The following is a 21,166-nucleotide window of genomic DNA, read 5'->3' on the forward strand; positions in this document are numbered from 1 at the left end:
GGGTGCCACTCCTCCCGCCGTATCCTGGGTGCAAAAGTCAGGTCCCAAGTCAGGCTGGCTCAAAACCTCAGCTTAATGGGAATGTACACAATTAAGACCCTTCCTGTGGCTCGTTACTTGGTTCAAATTAGCTTAGGCCAAAAGAGAAAGAGAAAAAAAGAAAAAAGGGGGGGAGCTCTCCTTTAGTTCACGTAACCTAAAGTTCCAGGGGAGCCTGCACGACTGGACCCGGGAACTGCAAACACACCGCCAGGACCTGGCCCTGCACACCCATCACTCAGCTCAGGCCTGTCCCTGCTCCGTTCCACTCTCCGGGAAGCTCTCCTCTCACGGCCAGCAGCTCCAGGCTTCCTCTCCACACCCCTCCCGGGGGACACACACCTCGCTGCCCGCCACAGCCCAACTCCACACGCCCTCTCCCCAGACACCTTTTCGTGTTCAGCACCTACTGCCAATGGTCTGAGATCTTCATTCGTCCCCAACTGTAACCGGAGAGACAGAGGATCAAACTGGCCCTACTATTTGTTAGGCAGAGATTTCCACATCAGGCCCCGTGAGGGCTGAGGCTGCTGAGGGCTGGTGCCCATGAGTCCGGGGTCCGGCTGGCTCCCAACCCCTGGGACAGAGTGGGGAGACGGGGTCTCACAGACCAAACGAGGCTGCCTGCGCTGCCCGCCGAGGGAGCACTCTGGGCGGGGGCCGTGCCCGCTAGGGGAGATGCAGGAGCGGCAGGCTGCGGGAATGACACGTGACAGTGCCCCTGTGGCCTCTGGAATGGAAACAATTTTATTGCTACCTGAGAAAATGTGCAGGAGAAACAGCCCTACTGACCACTTAGCCTGTCCCCTTGAGCCAGACCAGGGCAGGCAACTTCTCTCACTCTTCTCCTGGGTGAGATGACGCTTTCCTGGGTTATTATGGGGCCTCATTGAGCATCCAAAGGCCAGAGAAGTCTGCAGCCAGAGTCTGGAGAGAGAGCATCTCCAGCCGTGGCTCCCGAGGCCAAGGTCAGTGGGGAAGCCTCACCGGTCAAGATCTAGAGCCTCCTGGGTCACAGTCCGGAGTCCAATGGAAAACAACTCCTCCCAGGGCTCCCTGATCCAGGCCAACAGGGCTGTCAGCTGCTCGGGACATACAACCCGAAGTGCCCAAAAACTCTCCAGCCGGGACACCTGGCAGACAAAGCGGTAGTGAGGTGAGGCTCCCGGAGGACCCACAGCCCCTCCTTGACTCAACGGCCTCTTTGCTTCCCCAAGCCTGTGTCACTCCCTACAGAAGACCCTGACTTTGAGCTTTTTAAACAGAACGCAGTCAACACTTACTGAAGGCCCGCCCAGGAGGCTTCCACATTTACTATCTTGTTTTTGTCATCCACCCTGTTTTCCAGAATATAAGTTCTGGAATCAATTCTAAGGAATTGGTTGTGGAGTTCAATTTCTGCATCTACCCCTTGTGACCCAGGCAAGCAGACTGATGTCCCCAAGCCTCAGTTTCTCTATCTGTAAATAGGCATAATGAGAGTGTCTCCTCCCACAGAGGCTGTGAAAACCATTGGGCACGCGGGGCCCAATCAAACACAAGCTCCGAACAGCAGCAGTGCGTCACGAAGGGCCTCCCGGCCAACACAAAGCCATGCTCCAGGTCCATGGGGTTCCAATGCCCACAGCTGTCTCCCCGCTGTCTCGGCACCCTGCTGCTTGTCCAGACCCAGCGAGGCCCCTAGTTCCTTGCACCCCACTTCATGTTCCCTCCAGCATGACTGCCCATCGCATCCACACTGCCCCCAATGCCCTGCCCTCCTAGACCCATGTCCCACACTGCCCAGCACCTCTTGCCCCCATCTCTCTCTCTCTCTCTCTCACACACACACCTCATCATAGAAGACCAGTCGCAGGTCCCCCGGGGCCGTGCGATAGAGCAGCACCGAGCTCAGGCTGCTGAGTGGCCACTGCTCCCTGACATGCACAGAAGGGCCCTGCCCCGAGGGCAGGGACTTCTCAAGGGTTTCACCAGAAGCTGCTGGAAGAGCAGGCTCTGCCTGGGACCCTGCAGGGTCCTCCTCCAACAGGTACAGGGTGGACAGGGTCATCAACAAGGACACAGGGCAGGTTGCAGAGCCTGGAGGGAGGAAAGAGACAGGGTGAGGCCAGGGTGGGAAGCCTCAGAGGAGCCCAGGTCCAGGTCCCCCGGGGCAGAGGCGTGGACCACACCCAGGGCCCTCCTTTCTCTGACTCCAGGCATCTCTAGCTTCTGAAACCTCTGAGGCCCAAGACAGAGGGAACCTGCCCCAACACCCACCACACTCAGAAAGAGCCACTCGCCTCCTCTGACAGGATGGCGGTGGGTCTGCTGGGTCTGCTCCACTTTATAGAAAGCACACACCCGGAAGCACAGGTCTCTGAGCAACGGAGGACCCAGGACACCTCCTGGCCCTACTGAGAGAGGCCAGGAGGACTGAGGCTGTCATTGGGTGTGTCTGTGAGTGACAGAAAGTCTGGATTCCAGGAACTGAAAATTGCTTCCAGGGCATGAAAGGCAAAGGGGGGTGGGGGGTGCACATGGCCAGAGACCTGGGACAAGACGGAAGTACAGAAGCCTCACCTTTGACCAGGAACATCCGAAGGTAGAAGAACAGGGGAGGCTCCAAGGAAGAGTCTCTCTCCAGCAAAGGCCTGGGGAGAAGGCGTGGTCAGCCAGGGGGGGCAGGAAATACAAAGGGGGCGGGGAGGAGGGACCAGGGCTGGGCCAGGAGGGTGCACGTGTGAGGAAGGGCGGCAGGCCCAGGTGCTCAGGGCCTAACTGCAGCCGGGGCTCCTGCAGAGGGGCCTGTGCTCCAACAGCAGCTGTCTGGGCAACCAAGCCCGGCCTCCACCTCCTCTCACTCACCAGAGGCGGTGCTCCGGGGTCACCTCCTCCTCTGTGGCCTGGACACTGCTCCTCCAGGTGGGAGGCAGAGCCTGCAAGACATCTGGACAGAGCCAGCCAGGGACAGGGAACGTCAGAGACCACCTCCTCCATCCCCCGTCTCCACCGATCAACACCTCCCTACCCGCCCCTTCCCTCTCTCACCGGTGAGCTCATCCAGGAAGGCCCGGCAATGCCTGGCATCCCGGGGCAGCAGGACGACGCTGCCTGCCCCAGCAGCCCACTCCAGCCGCAGACTCTGTCCAGCCAGCCCCAGTTCGATGCCACTCAGGTCGTGCAGGGGAATAGCCAGGGTCGGCTGCAGCCAGCTAGCTGGAGGCCCGCTGTGGAGACGGAGGACCAGAGCGGGGGCAAAGAGTGAGTGCTGGGAGACCAAAGGGGGCCCCGCCCTGTCCCCGACAGCCCCAGTCACTCACCATATCTCTCCTGTCACTTTCAACACATAAAGCCTGCGGTCAGATACCACCACAAGACACACAGCCTCCCCAGGGTGGCCTGCCAACGCCAGGGGCACCTGAGGGGCAGAGCAGACTGCTGAGAAACAAGAGAGGACCGGGAGGCGGCTGCCAGGCTGAGGGCAGATTCGCGGTGCCCGAGTCCCTTCCCAGCGTTCACGCTTCCTGGCCCCACCACCCCTGTGCACCCACACCCTCAGTCAGGCTCAGCGGGTTTCCCTGCCCGGCACTGTGTCCCCTTGGGCCCACCCTACACACTTGGCTATCCAACTATCCTAAAACAAAGTGGACTGCCGCTCCCCTGCCTCAGGCCTCCTGCGGCGCTTGGGATCAGGTCCAACCCCCTTGGCAAACACTTGAGGCTGCCCCTGCCTGCCTCTTCAGACTCCTCTCAGGACACCTGCCCCCTCCCGACCCCACCTCCTGACGCCTCGACAGCAGTTTCCCCCAAGAGCTGCTTCCCATCTCAGGACCCCCCTCATGTGCCACTTCTTTCCCCAGATCCTCCTCGCCTCTTGCCCTGTAACTTTCCCTCCGAGGCCTGGATTGGATCTTAGATGGGCACCCCAAGGAGAGGCCCCCTCACTCGGCCTGAGGCCAGCCCTTCCACGGCCATCAGGTTTCTCACACCACAGCGTAAGACAGCTGGTGACACCAAATTCCTCCAGACCTCGGTGACCTGCACACGCTAGTTGCTCACAGAGGACCCAGTAACAGCGTGGATCTGTGACAGCGACAGGAGGCCCCACTTGAGTGCCAGTAGGTCTGACGAGGGCCCTCACTGATGCCATCATGCTCCGTACGGCCAGCACTGTGACCCCTGCTGCAGAGCGGTAACAACAGACTCTCATGTCACAGCCACGCCACACATGATCACTGGAGTTGACACCAAAAGCCAGACCTGGTACCTCCAGAGCCACAGCTCGGACACAAACTGCCGGGCTGGCAACAAGGGGTGGTCGGGGAGCGGGGCAGTGCCAGGCTGGCACAGACCTTGGTGCAGCACTGGAACTCCTCCTGGGCATCAGTGAACACCTCAACATCCAGGAAGAGCCGGAGTCGGTGGTCCACAGAGCGGAGGCCACGGCGCTCGGGGGCTGTGAGTAAGCGGCAGGCCATCAGCCCCCCTCGGCTGCCACGGCGCCAGCCCGCCTCCCCAGCAGGGCCTCCTCCCTCCCCCAAACACCACCCCTGTCTTATTTCACCTCTACTCACGGGGACTGAGGCTCCAACTGTGGTGGTCTCGGGAGGCCGGTGCGTGAGGCGGGGCCTGGTCGGCCCTGTCGCTGTGGTCGGGAGGGTCACGGACAGTGCTGGTGGACTGCAAGGGAACTGGTGATGGCTCTCCCTGCCTGTGCTCCCTGCTGGTGGTTCCCAGGGACAGAGCCAGGAGAACCACATGATCGCTACCACAGTTTGGACATACAGCAGGAGATTCTGTAAGGAAGGATGGACACTGTCCCTGTGGAACCCCCCCACATACACATAGTGCCACAATCCCCTACCGTGCTCCTGAGGTTCCCCATCCCCGCTTGGACCCCCGCTGGCCGACATCTCCAGCTTCATATACTCCCCACCATTCCCAGCACGCTGCTCCCCACGCGCTCTGCAGGTCTGTTAACCAACCAGTCCCCGTTCCAGTGAGGGAGGAGCAAACCCAGACCCCCGGCCTACAGCCTCCTCAAAATGGACCCCGCCTTCTTACTGGGGGCTCTCAGAGGACCGAGCTCATCCAGGCCCTGCTCTGGGCCCTCCCACAGCCTCAGGCTGCTCTGTGCTCTGAGGTTCCACCAGCCATGCCTGAAAGCTCCAGATCAACAGATCAGGAAGGCAGGGTGCCAGGTATGAGTCCAATTCCAGGCTCTGTCACTTAACAGAGTCACCGAAGCCCTCCGAGCCTGGTTCCTCTTCTGTAACAGGGGGGGTGCCTGTCTTACAGAGTTGTCAGGATGGGTGAGCGGACCAGGTAAAGAACCCAGGTCAGGGATCAGCGGCAAGAGAGGAAACATTCTTTGGGCAGCTACAGTGTGCTGGGCACACGCCTGACTCTTGGACGACAGAATCAAAACTCTCCTGATCCCACTTTGCGAACGAGGAAAGCAACAATCGAATAATTTAACGTGCCCGGCCCCAGACTGGGAGCCGGGGCTAGCGGCCACGGCCACCGTTTACGGAGGACCTGTTTTGTGCCAGCGCTGTGCCTGGTGTCTTTTTGCCACATTCACGTCTCCTCACGGTACAGAGGACAGGGTCACTCCCTTCGTTGTTCAGATGAGGTGACCGAGGCTCAAATAAAAAGAGAACATAACACCCAGGAATGTTCCGTAACAATGATGCACTGAAGGGACCCCAGGGGCCACAGGACCCTGTGGAGCACAGAAAGGTCTTCAAGGGGCTGGGGCTTTTTCCACGGCACACATCGTGCTGGTGGGCCCCTGGGGAGGGAGGCTTAGAGCGGAGGATGGAAAGGGGTCTATTTTCTCAATAAACTTTAAACCCCTGCTCTAGCCACTGCCCAGAAGAAAAAAGTGGCTAATAAAAGTCACGCATTTCAACACAGATGTTTCCAGGAATATTTCTTTCTTCTTCAATGTCTCCAAAGACATAGCTAATTGACTGGTCTGCAGTGGAAAAATCTCTCCCTTTAAAGAACACAGTGTAAAAGACGCCATGAGGCACCACTTGGTATTACGTGGCTTCCAAGGTCAGTCAAAGAGGGACAACTCCGCCAGCTCCCAAAGCATCTTCCTCCACAGCCAGGCATGCCGGAGGACAGAGCTGCACCCAATACCGCAGGGGGAGCTGAGGAGGTTTCCTGCAGTTCCTAAACCTTAGCCAGAAAAAGTGGAAAGAGCCTTCAAGTTATGAAAAAATAATGAGTACGTTTAAGCAGTTTCAGAGATTGTATTTCCTGACTTTCAAAAAAAATAAAAAAGAACATAATTCTTCTTTTTTGCTCCTTCTCTCTCTCTCTCTCTCTCTCTTTTTTTGGTTAATGTATCAGGCAGATGGTTCTATTTTCCTCCAGGCAGAAAAGTTGGTCCCAACTCCTTCCCTTCTCTGGGGTTCCCCCTCCATACTCCTTCCTTCAAAGCCACTGTCTCTGAAATGGTGGGAGATGTGTGGGCAGGAAGGTCAAAGGCAGGGTCCGTACCTGTCTCTTGGAAGAGAGGCCTCCAGCCTTCCTCACTGTCTAATCCCAACCTGGGCTCCTCTGGCTTGAACTCATGGCCACAGCGTAGACACTGGAGTCTGCCCCACAGCGGGTCTCTCGAGTCCCTAAGCTGACACTGAGCCGTGGTGGCTGCTTGGGTCAACACAGCAAGCAGCTCCTGAAACAGAGTGGGCCAGGAGCAGCTGTGAGCAACACACCCTGGCCCTCGGCCTCTTAATCTCCCCCCAGGCCCCTGGGCCTCGCTCCAGGCCCCGTTACCTGGATAGCTGCGTGGGCATCGGGCTCCAGCACCACGTAGCGCCGCAGCTGCCGGTCTGGGCAGATGTAGGAGAAACGCAGAACAAGGACAGGGGCCCCAGGGAGCGGCTCTGAGCCCTGCACACAAAGAGGGGGACTGGGTAGAAAAGAGTAGAGAAGGGGCGCCTGGGTGGCTCAGTTGGTTAAGCTTCTGGACTTCGACTCAGGTCATGATTTCACAGTCCATCGGTTCGAGCTGTGCTGACAGCTCAGAGCCTGGAGCCTGCTTCAGATTGTGTCTCTCTCTCCTGCCCCTCCCCTGCTCACAACTGTCTTTCTCTATCAGAAAGAAAAAAAGAAAAGGGAAGGGAGGGAAGGAGGAAGGAAGGAAGGAAGAAAGGAAAGAGTAGAGAGTGGACAAGAGGGATTCTGGTTACACTGACAGCCGGAAGTTAACAGTAACTCTGGATGTCATGAAAACGTTCTTGCTGACATCCACATTCCAGCGTGGCAGCCCAGCCTCCCAGGCTCCAAGAGCCAACGAGAGACTGTGGGAAACTCGCAACCCAGAGCCTGGCACCCCAACAGCCATGCTGCCCGAGTCGGCTCCTGTGAAAAGCCCAGCCTGTGTCTGCTGCTCACCACGAGCACAGCCTCTCCCCTGCTCTGAGGCTCGGGCTCCACCTCCGCCGTCTCGAGACTCTGGAGCTCCAGCCGTGCCAGGGTCCGGGCTGCTTGGAGCTCCACCTCAAACAGGTGGCTGGAGGTGACCCGGAGAAAGCATTCCCTGCCACGCACGCCCTCAGGCCCCTCCAGGGGACACACCAGCATGGGGCGACACAGTTCCGCTGAGGAGAGATCAGGAGAACAACCTTGTAAGATGGGAGAGGTAACCCCGACTCTGCCCTCGTGTAGGGTGGCCCTCCAGCCAAAAGGGGTCAGTCAGCCAGCGGGGCTCAGTTGAAGAAGCATCTGACTTAGGCTCAGGTCATTGTCTTGCAGTTTGTGGGTTTGAGCCCCCACGTCGGGTTCTGTGCTGACAGCTCAGAGCCTGGAGCCTTCTTCGGATTCTGTCTCCCCTCTCTCTGCCCCTTTCCTGCCCACATTCAAAAACATACATTAAAAAAAAGACCAAAAAAAAAGCAAACACACAAACGGAATGAACCATCCCAAGTCTGGGTTTGCCTCTCTCCCAGATAATACCGCCAGCATCGGCCCCGTCTCCCTGGCAGGCACCCTCCACATCATTCGGCTCCGGCTCCTCCTCTTCCTCTTCCTCCTTTCCTTCTTCCTCTTTTGCCAGCTCCTCCACCACCTCTTCCTCCTGGGGCTCCGGCTGTGGCCCGACCTCCTCTGCTGTCTCCTGTGGTGACTCCTTCGGCAGGGGCGGAGGTCCGGGCACAGACCCTGGGTTCTGGGTGTCCGGGCACACTGTGCTGAAGGCAGGGGTCTGGGAGGCGGCCAGAACTGGGGTCCCGGAGATCTCCAGGTGATTCCTATACTGTAGCCAGTCACAGCCAAACCGTTCGCGGAAGCTGTTCATGAGTTCAAGTTCCCGATGCTGCTGCACAAACTGCCCTGGGCCGGAGGGGAGAGCACCACTGAGCTAGCCTGCGCCCCCACTGCTACCCGAAGGGCCCCAACCTCTTCTGCAACCGATCCTCAGAGTGGAGTAAAAGGGTGTGCAATGTAATAGGGGCTGGGGATTGGGGGGAGGGAGGCTAAAGGATTCCCCTCAGCAGCGTGTTCTGTGGAACGCTGTGGCCATGTGCGATTCAGAACCACAAAGCATACACTGCCTGGGAGATTCGAGATATGAGGGGGCCTCCTGGAGGTCCTGAGACTTCCCGGGAGGACTCTATTTAACTTTGGTCAGCCCAGAAGTTCCCGGGGAATCTAGTCATCAAGTGACCTTCCGACAGCCCACAAAATCCATGTTCCTTGAAAAACACTTTGGAAAATGCTGCCCAGGGGCGGTCTCTTCTCCTTTCCCTAAATTAGAGAGAAAGAGGAAGGCCCAAGAGGCCTCTATAACGCTCTGCTCCACCACAGCCGGAGTCCTCCTGCCGAGAAGACCAGGACAGGACACTGAAGACAGGCCTGGGCAAGGGCAGCCGGGGGCATGGCGGACTTACCAGCTGGAGACGGGTCTATTGTACGGGGCTCTGGGTCCGTATCACTGGGTTCGGAGATGCTTGCTCGCCTCACACGGACTCGGCTCTGAGGGTGGACAGAGGGCCCGTGCTCTATGAAAGCCACGGCCACCCACCCAACCTACCTGGAAAGCCCCACCCACAAGCAAGGAGGAGCCCTTACTATTTCTAGTCCATCCATAAACCAGAGCACCCACTAAAGGGACTCAATCCCAGGCACAAGGCAGCCTAGGACACAGTTTACCTTAACCTTACGATGCGGGGGCTGGGCCACAACGCCCCCAGAGGAGATGCTGTCACTCAGGTCAGGACCACCTGAGGTTTCAACAGTGCTCCCTGCTGGCCAGGGCACAGGGCCAGCCATGGAGCTGGAGGACGTGGAGGAGACCTGGCGTGTGATGACAGGAAGGAGAGAGAGCTTGGAGCCAGAGGAGCACCTGTCCCCTGCCAGGCTGGCCAAGGGACGGGCCCTCCTCTACAGCTTCCCAGAAAGACCACGACCCTGGGACTCCTTTCACATCCTCCCAAACCAGTCCTATTTCCGGCAATCCCAGCATACTAACCTGAAAGTCAGTCAGTGACAAGACTTTGCCATCGAGAAGGAACTGAGCAAAGACAAAAGGGGAGGGGCCATGTTGGTGGTGGGGTCCCTGCCTGCCCACTCGGGAAGCCCATCAGCCTGGGGACCACGAGGCTCAGTGTGGGGGGGGGGGGGAACAGCATAACAAGCAGGGGATCCGCGGCTGTGGCCCCTCACCCGGGGATGGGGTGGAGAGAGGCATGAGGGCGCGGGGGGCAGGACGGGGCGGGAACGCGAAAGCAGAGCAGATGTGAGAATACTCACGCCGGCTGCAGCATCCCTGACGCGGGGTGACAAGTACTGGGCAGTGACCGCTCGGTGTGCAGGGTGGAACCACAAAGGGTTGCCCTCCAGGTAGAGCTGAAGAGCAGGAAGGGGGCGCTGAGATGGGCCTCAGGCCTCCCTGTGTGAGGACGGGCACTCCCCCAGTCAGCCTGGGAGGGAGCAGCGCCGCTCATGACTCACCTTGCGGAGCTCAGCCAGTAGACACAACGGGGACAGCTCCCTGTGTCCTTCTAGCAGGTTGTATGCCACATCCAGGTGCCGCAGGTTCCTCAGCCGCTCCAGGCCTGGGGGCAGACGGGAGGGAGGAAGGGCATGTGGGTGCGTGTGGGGGAGGGGGGGCCCTCAAGGTGCTGGGGGATGGTGCAGTGGAAGGACCAGCCTGGGCACCTCAGACCTACCCGTAGGCCCGCCTGAGGCCACTCTGAGTCTCACACTGCCCCTAAAAGCCCTCCAGGTTTGCACCCCCCGCTCACCTACTCTCTGGCCCCCTCATCTCTCTCCCCAAACTCCCCACTCACCCTGTAGGCTCTGGAGCTCATTGCCTCGCAGTATCAAGGTCCCCAGAGTGGCCCCCGAGGGTCCTATTCTTGGCACCATGTGCAGGCAGTTATAGGACATGTCCAGATGGCAGAGCTCAGACAAGTCCTGAGGGGTTGGTGACAAAGGTTCTCTTCTGGGCCAGACTGTAGCCGGGCTCCTCTGAGCCTTCTTTTCAAGCAGGCCTCAACCTTGGCCTATGAAGACTGCGTACCCTTAGCACAAATGATTTCATTCAGTCCTCCACCGCCCCCACCCCCGACCACATTAACAGACTTGAACAAATACTAGCATAGTTCCTTTTTTTTCTATTTTGTAAACCTTTTTCTGTTAACATTTATTCATTTTTGAGACACACAGTGTGAGCAGGGGAGGGGCAGAGAGAGAGGGAGACACAGAATCCGAAGCAGGCTCCAGGCTCTGAGCTGTCAGCACAGAGCCCAACGCAGGGATCAAACCGACAAACTGTGAGATCATGACCTGAGCTGAAGTCGGATGCTTCACCGACTGAGCCACCCAAGCACCCCCAGCGTAGTTCCTAATAGCTCAAGGTCACAACCCTGGGAAGACAACTCTAGCCCCCTTACATTCCCTCCTAGAGAAACCCCAGGATGCCAGGAGAATTCAGTTTGTTGCAGCCAACACCTGAAGATAGAGCCCCTGGGTGCCAGCCTCCATGGGAAGGTAGACAGCTAACTGTGGCAAGCGCCGCTGAGCAAACCCTGACCCGTGTGGGTTTCATATGGACCAAGGCCCACCTTCCTGCTTTGGGTATGTCTAGTTCCTTGACCAGAGGAAACTCACTGGTTCGGTCAAGGAGAGGCTCGGCTCCAGCCCATCTTCCCTGGCCCCACTCCCTCGCTCTCCCTTTAAAGCTCTCAGTAATCTCAGCACAAACTGAATCGGAATTCAGTTCACACTGAAGCTTACTACCAGTTAAAACAGTTTTCTCACTGGTGACGTACCATGATAGCTTACAGCTACTCCAATGGTGTGTTACGGGTTAAATCAAAGTCTGTTCTCACCACGTTAAGTAGTGTCCGACTTTGTTTGCCTCTGATTGTGAGACGTGGGAGAAGGTTCCTCCCATCCCGAAGTCAGTTTTTCTGAGCCAGGCGCTGGGCTGAGCAGCATCCAGCAACCTTCACGGCCACGGCAATACTACAAAAGCAGGTCCTCCTAGGACTCCTGCTAGGCAGGCGAAGACACTCAGAGGTTAGTTTGTCCCAAATCACACAAGGATGAGGAGTTGAGGTTTGAATGCTTGCCTGTCTTCTGCTAGAGCCGGCGTTCCCAAACAGTACTGCCCCCAGGAGGCGGCCCCACCCGGGGGAGGCGGGGACCTAGAGCAAGGTGGGAGTGAAATGCGCTCCAGGAGAGGGTGAGAGCAGAATGACCAGAGACCCAGTGGTGCCAGCCCCAACCAGCCTGCCCATACTCACCATGAGGAAGCCCTCGCAGTCCTGCACTTGATTGTGGCTCAGGTTCAGGAAGCGCAGCGCTGACAAGAGACGCTGGGGGTGGATGGGAAAGGCAGCAGAGGATCAGACACCTCCATGCAGCCAGCTGGCTCTCCTCCCTCAGAGCCCGTCCCTGTCCTTCCCTGACCCCCTTCCCTCTCGGGCACTCACCAGTGAGCTGTCTAAGGAAGTCAGTGCATTGTAGCTGAAGTTGGCAGAGAGCAGAGCCAGCCAGGGCAGGGCAGAGCACAGGTCACCACCGCACGCTGACAGGAGCTCCTGAGACAGGGTGCTCCATTACCTCCAGTGTCCCCTCCGCCCCACTGCAAGGCCATGCCGTCTCCCAGCCATTCACTCGTTCTTTATGTACCAAAGTCGGTCTGCAGAGGCAGACTGAAAGCAAGCCCCGGGCCCTGCCCCCAGGAGCTCGTTGTGGGGAGAACGGGGAGACAAACATGGGAATATTGAATACGAGATGGTAGTTGCGGCCGCAAACAGACAGACATACACGGTGCTATGGGAGCAGAGCAAAGGGGGCAAGGACACTGTCCAGGGGAAGCGGACGCAGGGCAGGCTGCAAAAGAGAGGGGATGTCAGAGCTTGGTCCTCTGTGTCCCACAGAAGGGGACATCTGGGCCCAGCCCTCATCCTCCTTACCTCCAATGCCTGGATGCTGCGGCTGCAAATCAGGGTCTCTAGCTGGGAGTAGAGGCCGCAGAGGCCACGAAGGCAGTGGATGGGGACACCGCGGAGCTGAGGTGGAGAAAAGTGGGGGGGGGGCCGCCGAACTTCACAAAAGACAGAGGTTTTGCCTCACTTGCCCTCCTCTTACAGGGAGGGAGAAGTCGACAAGGGCAACTATGATTCAGGGAAGCCTTAAATGAGATGGGTGTCACACTGCTGTGGGCATTGGGCACACTCAGGCCTGCCCCCCCCCCCCACCCACCAAGAGGCCATCTCTCTTTCCCATTCCCCAAAGGTTGCCCCAAATGGGTTTTGGGTGCCAGCCTCCCCAACACTCCATACCTCCAGCTGCCGAAGAGACTTGAAGGGAAAAATCTTGATGGGCCCTGGGAGGCCAGAACCAGGGACATGGACCAGCTAAAAAACAAAACAAAACAAAAAAACACTCACATCACTGAGGCCAGCCCATCTCCCTCTCCCTGGCCTCCCCTCCTCCACACAGCCACCCACAGCTCTCCTGCCTCCTCGATCTGGGGCCCTGCAGACATCTTGCACCCATGTACCCGCCCCCAGCTCTTGGGCTCTGCATATATCCTACCCCATTCCCACCCCAGCACCTTGAGTGACAGCGTTTTCTGCAGCACATCGAAGAGGAACTGAAGCTGGAGGATGACAGGGGAGTCGGCGGGGTGAGAGGGCAGGGCCACAAAGCCCGTCTGGCCAGGGCCCCATGGCCCCAGATGCAGCTCAAATACGTGGTTCAAGTGCTGCAGGGTGCCAGTCAGCAGGCTCAGAGTGCTAGAGCCAGACAGGACCACGTCGCCTGCAGGAAAAGGGGCGGACGGGAAGGAAAGCATAATGATAGGGCCTTTCCCTTTATTCTAAGACTCTGACCCCAGGATACACCCACTCCTACACTGTAAGCTGCCAGGATCATACTATCTCTTCCCCCACTCAAAAGTCTTCAATGGCTCCCCTCTATTTTCCCAAGAAGTTCTAACTCTTCAGCCTGAAATATGAAATTGTGTCACTACGTCCAAGCGACTTTTCCAAATTTTCTTCCACCATCTGCTCAAAAGAGTCTGGCCTACTCACAATGCTGCGAATATAGTCAACTTGGTTCACAGCTACCTCGTTTTCTGATCTTCCCTTTCACTCTGCTAGGCTCGAGACCTGCCTCCTCCAGGCAGGCTCCTCACTGCCACACTGCTGTACTTTTACACCACAATCATTCACTGTACATAAAAGCTGGTGGTAAGCATCTCATCTTTTTTATTTTTTTAAGTAAACTCTATATCCAACACGGGGCTCGGGCTCATGACCCCAAGGTCAAGAGTCGCATGCTTCACCACTGAACCAGCCAGGCACCCCAGATGTTAGTTTCATCTTTACTTCTTTTTCTGATTGCAAATTATGCACACGTACAGAAACTTTCAAACAATCCTAAAATGCATGTCATAGAATAAGCAGTCATTATAGCACTGAAATATTATTCTTGATCTCTATGCTAAAACTGCTCAGTCTAATGAGACTCATCCTTGAGAGCACCTTTTGATCATCTTGGTACCCATCACTGCACCTAAAAAAGGTAGAGCTATGAGGTAAGCACAAAGAAAAAACATTTATTTTTAAACCAGGATAGAGGAGCACCTGAGTCGCTCAGTCGGTTAACTGTCCAACTCTTAATTTCGGCTCAGGTCATGATCTCACGGTTTGTGAGTTCAAGCCCTGAGTCAGGCTCTATGCTGGCAGTGTGAAGCCTGCTTGGGATTCTCTGTCTCCCCCTCTCTCTGCCCCTCCTCTGCTCCCACACAAGTGCTCTTTCTCTCTCAAAAATAAACATTAAAAAAAAAAATAAAAACAAGAATAGAGTCAAAGGATGTCGCAAAAATCTTACAGAGAAGTATCCTATATCCTTCACCCAGTTTCCCCCAATGGTTACGTCTTATGTAAATGTGGTACAATATAAAAGCCAAGAAACTGATAATGTACATACGTATAGTTGTATGCCACTGTCATTGGTGTGGATTCTTATAACCAACATCACCATGAAGATACAAAACTATTCCACCACCATAAAGATGTCTCTCCTGCTACCTCTTCATAGCCATACATACCACCATGACTAATCCCTGGAGCACCAGGTCAGATTTATCTGAACAAACCGATAAATCGTGCAACCTTACTTGAAAGATGTTCTATGCACTTGACACTAAGGATAGATGCAGACAGAGTTCAAAGATTCTTCCCACCCTCAACGGGCCCCCTAGTCTACAAGAGATAAAACGCTTACACAGAAAACAAAATGGCTATAAAGAGAGACTCCACAGGTACCATCAATGGGAGTACAGAGTGCTGGAAGGCAGCTAACATGAATTGGGTAGAACGTGGCAGAAAACTTGGTTACCTGCTTTAAAATTCATTAGAAACTCCTAAAGAGAAGCACTATTGAGCACCTCTTACAGATATAAAAATTGGAGCTTAGAGAAAAATATTAATTGAGATCATGTAGGTGGTAGTAAGTTGCTATTTCTGTCTGACCTCAAAGCCGAGGCTTGTTCTACCACAACTAATGTCAACCATACACTGAACGACTAGTGTGGCTCCACCATGCCCAAGTCCTGAAAGAAGAAACTCTAGTAAAAAGAGCCACCAGTTTTGAGCCCTTACATATTATGCAAACACTGTCCTAAGTGTTTGACATGAATTGAAATTAATCCCCGAAACAACCTTTCGAGTTAAATGCAATCATTATGCCTTTCTGCTTGTCAGGAAAACTGAAGTTCAGAACACTTAACTTTGCCACGTTTGAAAGAGGGTTGGGATTCCAACTAAAATGAATCTGACTCCAGTAAATCTCATGCTTTTTGCTATCCTAAGGGCCTTGCCACACAGCAATATTATACTAGTCCTTGGTCTCCAGAGACTTACAGCCAAGTAATGATCACCTTCCTCTGAAAGTATCAGAGAACGCATGGAGGAAGTGGCACTGGAGTTGGGCCTCGCAGGATGGCTAGGGTTTGAACTGTCAAGGATAAAGGACACTGCAAGCAATGGCACTAGAGAAAAAAACCCAGAGAAGTAAAAAATGAACTAACGCCCGAACTCCTCGTGACCTTAAACAGCTGTAATTCTATGACTCCTAGGCGGAGGCCTCTGTAAGGCAGGGTGCACCCCCGCCTTGCCCCAGCCCCAGATCCACCAGGCATCCACTCACCAGACTCCCGCAGCAGCCCGGCGAGCTTCCACACCAGGGCGTCCCGCTGGGCGGTCGTCATGGCCACGGGACGCTGGGGGCGGAGCCTGGGAAAGAGGAAGCGGAAGAGCCTCAGGTGGGTGGTAGTAGCCGAAGCCTAGGACGTCCGAGCAAACCGAGACCTCGCGGGAAGAAAAAAAAGCAAGAGAGAGCGAGGAAGAGCGTCCTCCTGGGCACCCTTTCGAGGAGCATAAGACCTGAACACCCAAACTGACCTCCTGTGTCCTCCTTCCACCAACTCCGCAGCCCGGCCCCTATCAAAAATGGGCAGGAAGTCCCGCCCCGGAAGTAAGGCGGGTAGGCGGGACAACCGGAAAGCTTGCCAGTGCTGCCGGAAACCACGCCCTAAGTCGTGCAGACGTGTCGGATAGGGGCGGCGGGGCGGGGCTTGGTGCGGACGGGGCGGTCCCCCGGCTGTCGGACCTGCTGGGTCCCGGGCCACTGACCCGAAAGGGAGCCCCCACCCCCGCCCCACTCGTGGGCTCCGTTCGCCTTGCCGCGGCCCCTGTGAGGAAAACCTGACTCGTTGTTTGCAGACTGGGTAGGGAAGCAAAGTTTTGGGAAATGGAATTTTCTCTTAGCGAGGAAAAGATTCGGGCAAAGCGAACACTTGTTTTCCAGTTAGAAGAGAACAAGCCCGCCATAGGAATTTTTTTGGTATCTGCTGAAAGCCGGAGCTGGCAAAATTGCCACCTCTAGAGTTCCCTGGACGGTTTTTCCTTACTGTCCCTCTAAACTCTGTTCTTTTCTCAGCAATGTCAGACTCTCGTGTTGAGATTGGTAATGCTCCACGTGTATCTGATCTTTTGTTTTACTGTGTTCCGTCTCATAACACCTGAATGAAAATTGTTAGGCCAGGTTTGAAAAAAAAAAAGCAGGTTCACAGAAGCTAGGTTACCTGCAAAGGTCATTCAATTAGTAACCAATTTTGTCAAGACTGCCAAATTTTCCTGGTTCCAAGTTCCCATCAGAGCTTTCACCTTGCACAAAGGATCACCCAGGGCCGGGGGCAGGGGGCGGGGGGGGGGGGGGGGGGGGGGGGGGGGGGGGGGGGGGTTCCTCAGTCGGTTAGGCCAGGGACTGGATCTGTGCTCAAGTCCTGATCTCCAGGTGCAGGAGATGAAGCCCGACATGGGGCTCTGTGCTGACACCACAGAGGAGCCTGCTTGGGATTCTCTCCCTCTTTCTCTCTCTAGCTCTCTGCCCCTCCCCCACTTGCATTTTCTCCTTCTCTCAAGATAAATAAACATTAAAAAAAAAAAGGACATCACTGTTGAGCTAGATTAAAGGAAAAATACAACAATTTGGTTTTCAGGGACAGTTGTGGTTTTCTTAAGTGCCTTTTTTTCTACAGAGGGAAATCAAAATGAATCCTTTGCCAGTTGAGGGTGAGAATATAGTTACCTTTATCTCAAGTTGCAAAATTTGAAGGATCTATTTTTCTAAAAACTTACAATATTTGAAATGGAAATTTATGCCTCTAAACCAATTTAGCATTTATGTGTGATCTGAGCCAGAAGCCTAAAAAGCAGTTAAATGAAGTTAAGTGACGACACATAGCAGCAGAGCAGTATTCAAAGCAAGAGTGAGGTCTCACTGTATTTTGGTCGAGTTTTTAATCCCAGAGCCATGATGATGGTCAGTCCCCTCTTTATCCATCACCTGGAACTGGGAAGGGAGGGTTCTTCCGTAACTGTCACTGTCAACTGGAACCCTCTTAGGCAAGAAGAGACAGATTGAAATTCCAGACTTTATAGACCTTTGAAAAAAATGTTTCAGGAGTGTCTCCCTAGCCCACAGATTCTGAGAATTGCTCTATTTGTAGGGATAGAATACGCTGCCAGATTTGCTCTCTATCCCCTGGCTTCCCAGAAATGTGAAAGTGAAACAAGGAGAGCACCAAGAAAGCTAAACTAAGGAGGGAGAGGAAGAACGCTCCTCTGAGAGAACCAACAAGGGGAGACTAAGCAGTTCTTGTTTGTAGCCCCCTTGTGAGGCCCACTCCCCTCTCTGCCCTCAGGCTGCAGGGAAGGCCATGGCCCCCTTCCAAAGAATTCCCACCCAACTCTTTTTTTTTTTTTTTTTTTTTTTGCTTAAGTTGGTTTGCGTGTATCTCTGTAAATTGCTACCATTAAGAACCTTGAGGAAGACAAAACTTTTTTTATTTTATGTTTTAAGTTTATTTTGACAGACAGCACAAGTGGGGAGGGGCAGAGAGGGAGAGGAGAATCCAAAGCAGGCTCTGCACTATCAGTACAGAGTCCCATGCAGGGCTCAAACTCCAGAACCATGAGATCATGACCTGAGCTGAAATCAAGAGTCAGATGCTTAACCAACTGAGCCACCCAGGCACCCAAACCCAAACCCTTTTTTAGAAAAAGTAAAGTCTGGGGTCAGTTAAGCTTCCAACTTCTGCTCAGTCATGATCTCGCAGTTCGTGGGCTCGAGCCCTGCATCAGGCTTTGCTGATAGCTCAGAACCTGGAGCCTGTTTTGGATTCTATGTCTCTCTCTCTCTCTGCCCCTCCCTTGCATGTACTCTGTCTCTCACTCTCTCTCTCAAAAATAAATATTAAAAAAATGTGTTTAAGAAAAGAAAAAAAAAGGATGACCAAGTTACTTATCAGAGAATACAGACCTCAGAGCTTTGGTCCAAAACATGATTGTTTCTGGTACCTGGGAGCATGCAGACCCCTAAACTATAGCCCAAGGGGAGCAGAGTAATAGTTCTCATTAGGACATGAACCACTGTCCTAGATCTGTTTTTTTAATGTTTTATTTATTTTTGAGAGAGAGAGAGAGAGAGAGAGACAGCATGAGCAGGGGAGGGTCAAAGAGAGAGGGAGACAGAGAATCCGAAGCAGGCTCCAGGCTCTGAGCTAGCTGTCAGCACAGAGCCCGAAGCAGGGCTCGAACCCACGAGCTGTGAGATCATGACCTGAGACAAAGTCGGACGCTCAACCGACTGAGTCACCCAGGCACCCCACCACTGTCCTAGATCTACCCCACTGCTGTGGTGCTACACCCTCCTGCAGCCAATAAGATGATTGAGACCTAAGGATTCCTCCAAAATGAAAATTTCACACTTGAAATTGGGTTGTGGGTAGGGAGAGTGAAACTGATCTATTCGTTTCACCAACTTCATGGAGTGGGAAAGGCGGGGCAAAAGGCAGAGAATGAAGAGGTGTAAATATCACCTGCAAAACAGAGAGTTGTGGTAAAGCAGTTTGTGCTGGACAGGCCATGTGCCTGGTACCGAGGGCCCCAGGATCGAGTGGTCAGAGGCAGCTCTTTCTACACAGGTTACCACACATTGTTTCTCTTGGCTCTGCTACCAGAACTAGCCACAAAAGACTGCCCAAGAATTGGCCCGGTTACCAGAATCAAACATATGGGACAAATCAGCAGCATGACGGGAGGTCTGGCATGAGAACGCGGCTTTCGACCGTGACCAAGCGAACCCATCAGAGCCTGGTTCTGGGAGAGACTGAACACAAGGCTCGTGAAGGGAAAGCCAGAGAAGCAGAAGCCAAGTTCAGCGTGAGATTAGAGAAGCAGAGGCCTGAGAATGGATGACTGAAAAGGAAGTAACTGACAATATCGCAGTGACCCAACTGCAGCAGGGAGAGCCCAGCCTGAGCGGATTTTGCAGGGCTGCATAAAATAAACTGAGGGAGTCCCTGAGTGGTATTATAGTAAACCTGAGGTCGCTTGAGAGTGCTTTCATTCCTTAAATTGTCTCTTTTCAAAACCCCTGGAATCATACAGAAGAGGTTAAGAAGCACTCGAAAAAAGATGGGAACCTTGTGGTCCATGCAGAAAACAGAAAGGAAGAGACGAAATGAAAGCTACGTTTCTGGTTCAAGTCGGTTGGAAAAGAGCAGACGCTGGATAGGAAATGAGATTGGAGGCAGCTGCGGAGAAGACAGGAAAGCAGCCAGCATCTTGGGAAGGAAGAAAACGTCAGCTTCAGGCATTACCCACAGAAAGCCTGATGGCAAAGTCAGGTACTAGGTGACACGGGCCTTCCATCTCTATTCCTGCACACAAAGCTGGAGAGAAGAGGGAAATCACTGACAGCAAGGGAGGCAGCTGCAAGTAGGCAAGGAAACTAGAGAAAAGTGAGATCAAAGGGCTTAGGGTCTCCAGGGCTTGGGGGAAGGGAAAGGCAGTGGCTGCTTTGGAATCTCAGGGCCTGAGGAGAACCTCAAAAAGTTAGAGCAGGCTTTCATTCTTTCACTGGTTCAGCAAATACTTACTGAGCCCTGACTATATGCCGGATCCTGTGCTGGATTCTGGGTAAATAAAAGAGACAACAGTGTGGCTCTTGTTCTCCAAGGGCAGACGCGGAGGATCGCATTTCAACATTGTGTTCCCTTCCTATTGTTGCTGTAACGAATTACACCAAACTTAGTTGCTTAAAACAGCATGCATTTGTTATCTGGCTGTTCTGAAGGTCAGAAGTCCAAAATGGATCTCACTGGGCTAAATTAAAGGTGGCAGTGGGGCTGCGTTCCTTTCTGGAGGCTCCAGAGGAGGATATGCTTTCTTGTCTTTTCCAGTTAACAGAAGCTGCCCACTTTCCCGGCTCCCTTCTGTCTTCACAGCCAGCAATAGCCAGTTGGGTTTTTCCCACATCCATCCCTCTGACGCTAATTCTTCTGGCTCCCTCTTCCACATTTTAAGGACCCTGGTGGTTACATGGAGCCCACCCAGATAACCTAGGAAAATCTCCATACTGTGAAGTCAGCTGACTGGCAATCTTAATTCCATCTGAAATCTTAATTCTCCATTGTTATCTAATATGATATTTGCCCAGGTTCCAAGGATTAAGACACAGACATCTTGAGGGAAGTGGGGAGGCCATTATTCTGCCTAAGGTCATCAGGAGACACGTTATGGTAGAGATAATGCTACAGAAATTGATTCCAGTCCCAGATTGCAAACTGAAAACATGGTGCAGCCTCTTGCTCTCATCCCTAATGGTTAAAAATAAAAATATACAAAGGATAAAAAAATTAATATAGGAGTGCCTGGCTGGCTCAATAAGTAGGGTATATCACTCTTGACCTCAGGGTTTAAGTTCAAGCTTCACATTGGGTGTAGAGATTACTTAAAAATAAAATATTAAAAAAAAAAAAAAACCAGGGCACCTGGTGGCTCAGTCGGTTAAGTGTCTGACTCTTGGTTTCAGTTTAGGTTGTGATCTCACGGTTCGTGGGTTCGAGACCCATGTTGGGCTCCATGCTCACAGCACAGACCCTGCTTAGGATTCTCTCTCTCCTTCTCTCTCTGCCCCTTTCCCCCTCTCTCAAAATAAATAAATAAACTTAAAAAAAAAGAGGATAGATCAGCACTAAGAAAAAATATATCCAAGAGGAAGAAGTGAGGAGGCAAATAGCAATGGTAAGCAAAGATTT

General features: G+C 54.0%; 1 protein-coding gene across 4 annotated transcripts; it reads right to left on the reverse strand.

Annotated features, from left to right (window-relative positions):
* Window positions 1-761: 761 nt before the first annotated feature.
* STK11IP (serine/threonine kinase 11 interacting protein) lies at window positions 762-16,025 on the reverse strand. 4 transcript variants are annotated; one of them, XM_029933715.1, is made up of 25 exons: window positions 15,963-16,025; window positions 15,709-15,794; window positions 13,109-13,314; window positions 12,834-12,908; window positions 12,465-12,560; window positions 11,979-12,086; window positions 11,790-11,861; window positions 10,329-10,455; window positions 9,991-10,094; window positions 9,790-9,885; window positions 9,509-9,550; window positions 9,190-9,333; window positions 8,928-9,012; window positions 8,029-8,370; window positions 7,435-7,640; window positions 6,814-6,930; window positions 6,535-6,712; window positions 4,596-4,817; window positions 4,374-4,477; window positions 3,342-3,439; window positions 3,070-3,248; window positions 2,887-2,968; window positions 2,602-2,672; window positions 1,871-2,118; window positions 762-1,172 (listed from the first exon to the last, which is right to left on the reverse strand). In XM_029933715.1, the coding sequence occupies exons 2-25, from the start codon at window positions 15,767-15,769 to the stop codon at window positions 1,023-1,025; spliced, it is 3,213 nt and encodes a 1,070-aa protein (XP_029789575.1). In that variant the 5' UTR covers window positions 15,770-15,794; window positions 15,963-16,025; the 3' UTR covers window positions 762-1,022. The 4 variants fall into 4 exon arrangements, with proteins under 4 accessions (XP_029789575.1, XP_029789574.1, XP_029789573.1 ...); XM_029933714.1 differs by having other exon boundaries at window positions 7,996-8,370; XM_029933713.1 differs by having other exon boundaries at window positions 7,945-8,370.
* Between the last annotated feature and the right edge of the window lie 5,141 nt (window positions 16,026-21,166).

This window comes from Suricata suricatta, chromosome 3 (genome assembly GCF_006229205.1).
Source record: "Suricata suricatta isolate VVHF042 chromosome 3, meerkat_22Aug2017_6uvM2_HiC, whole genome shotgun sequence".
NCBI lineage: Eukaryota > Metazoa > Chordata > Mammalia > Carnivora > Herpestidae > Suricata > Suricata suricatta.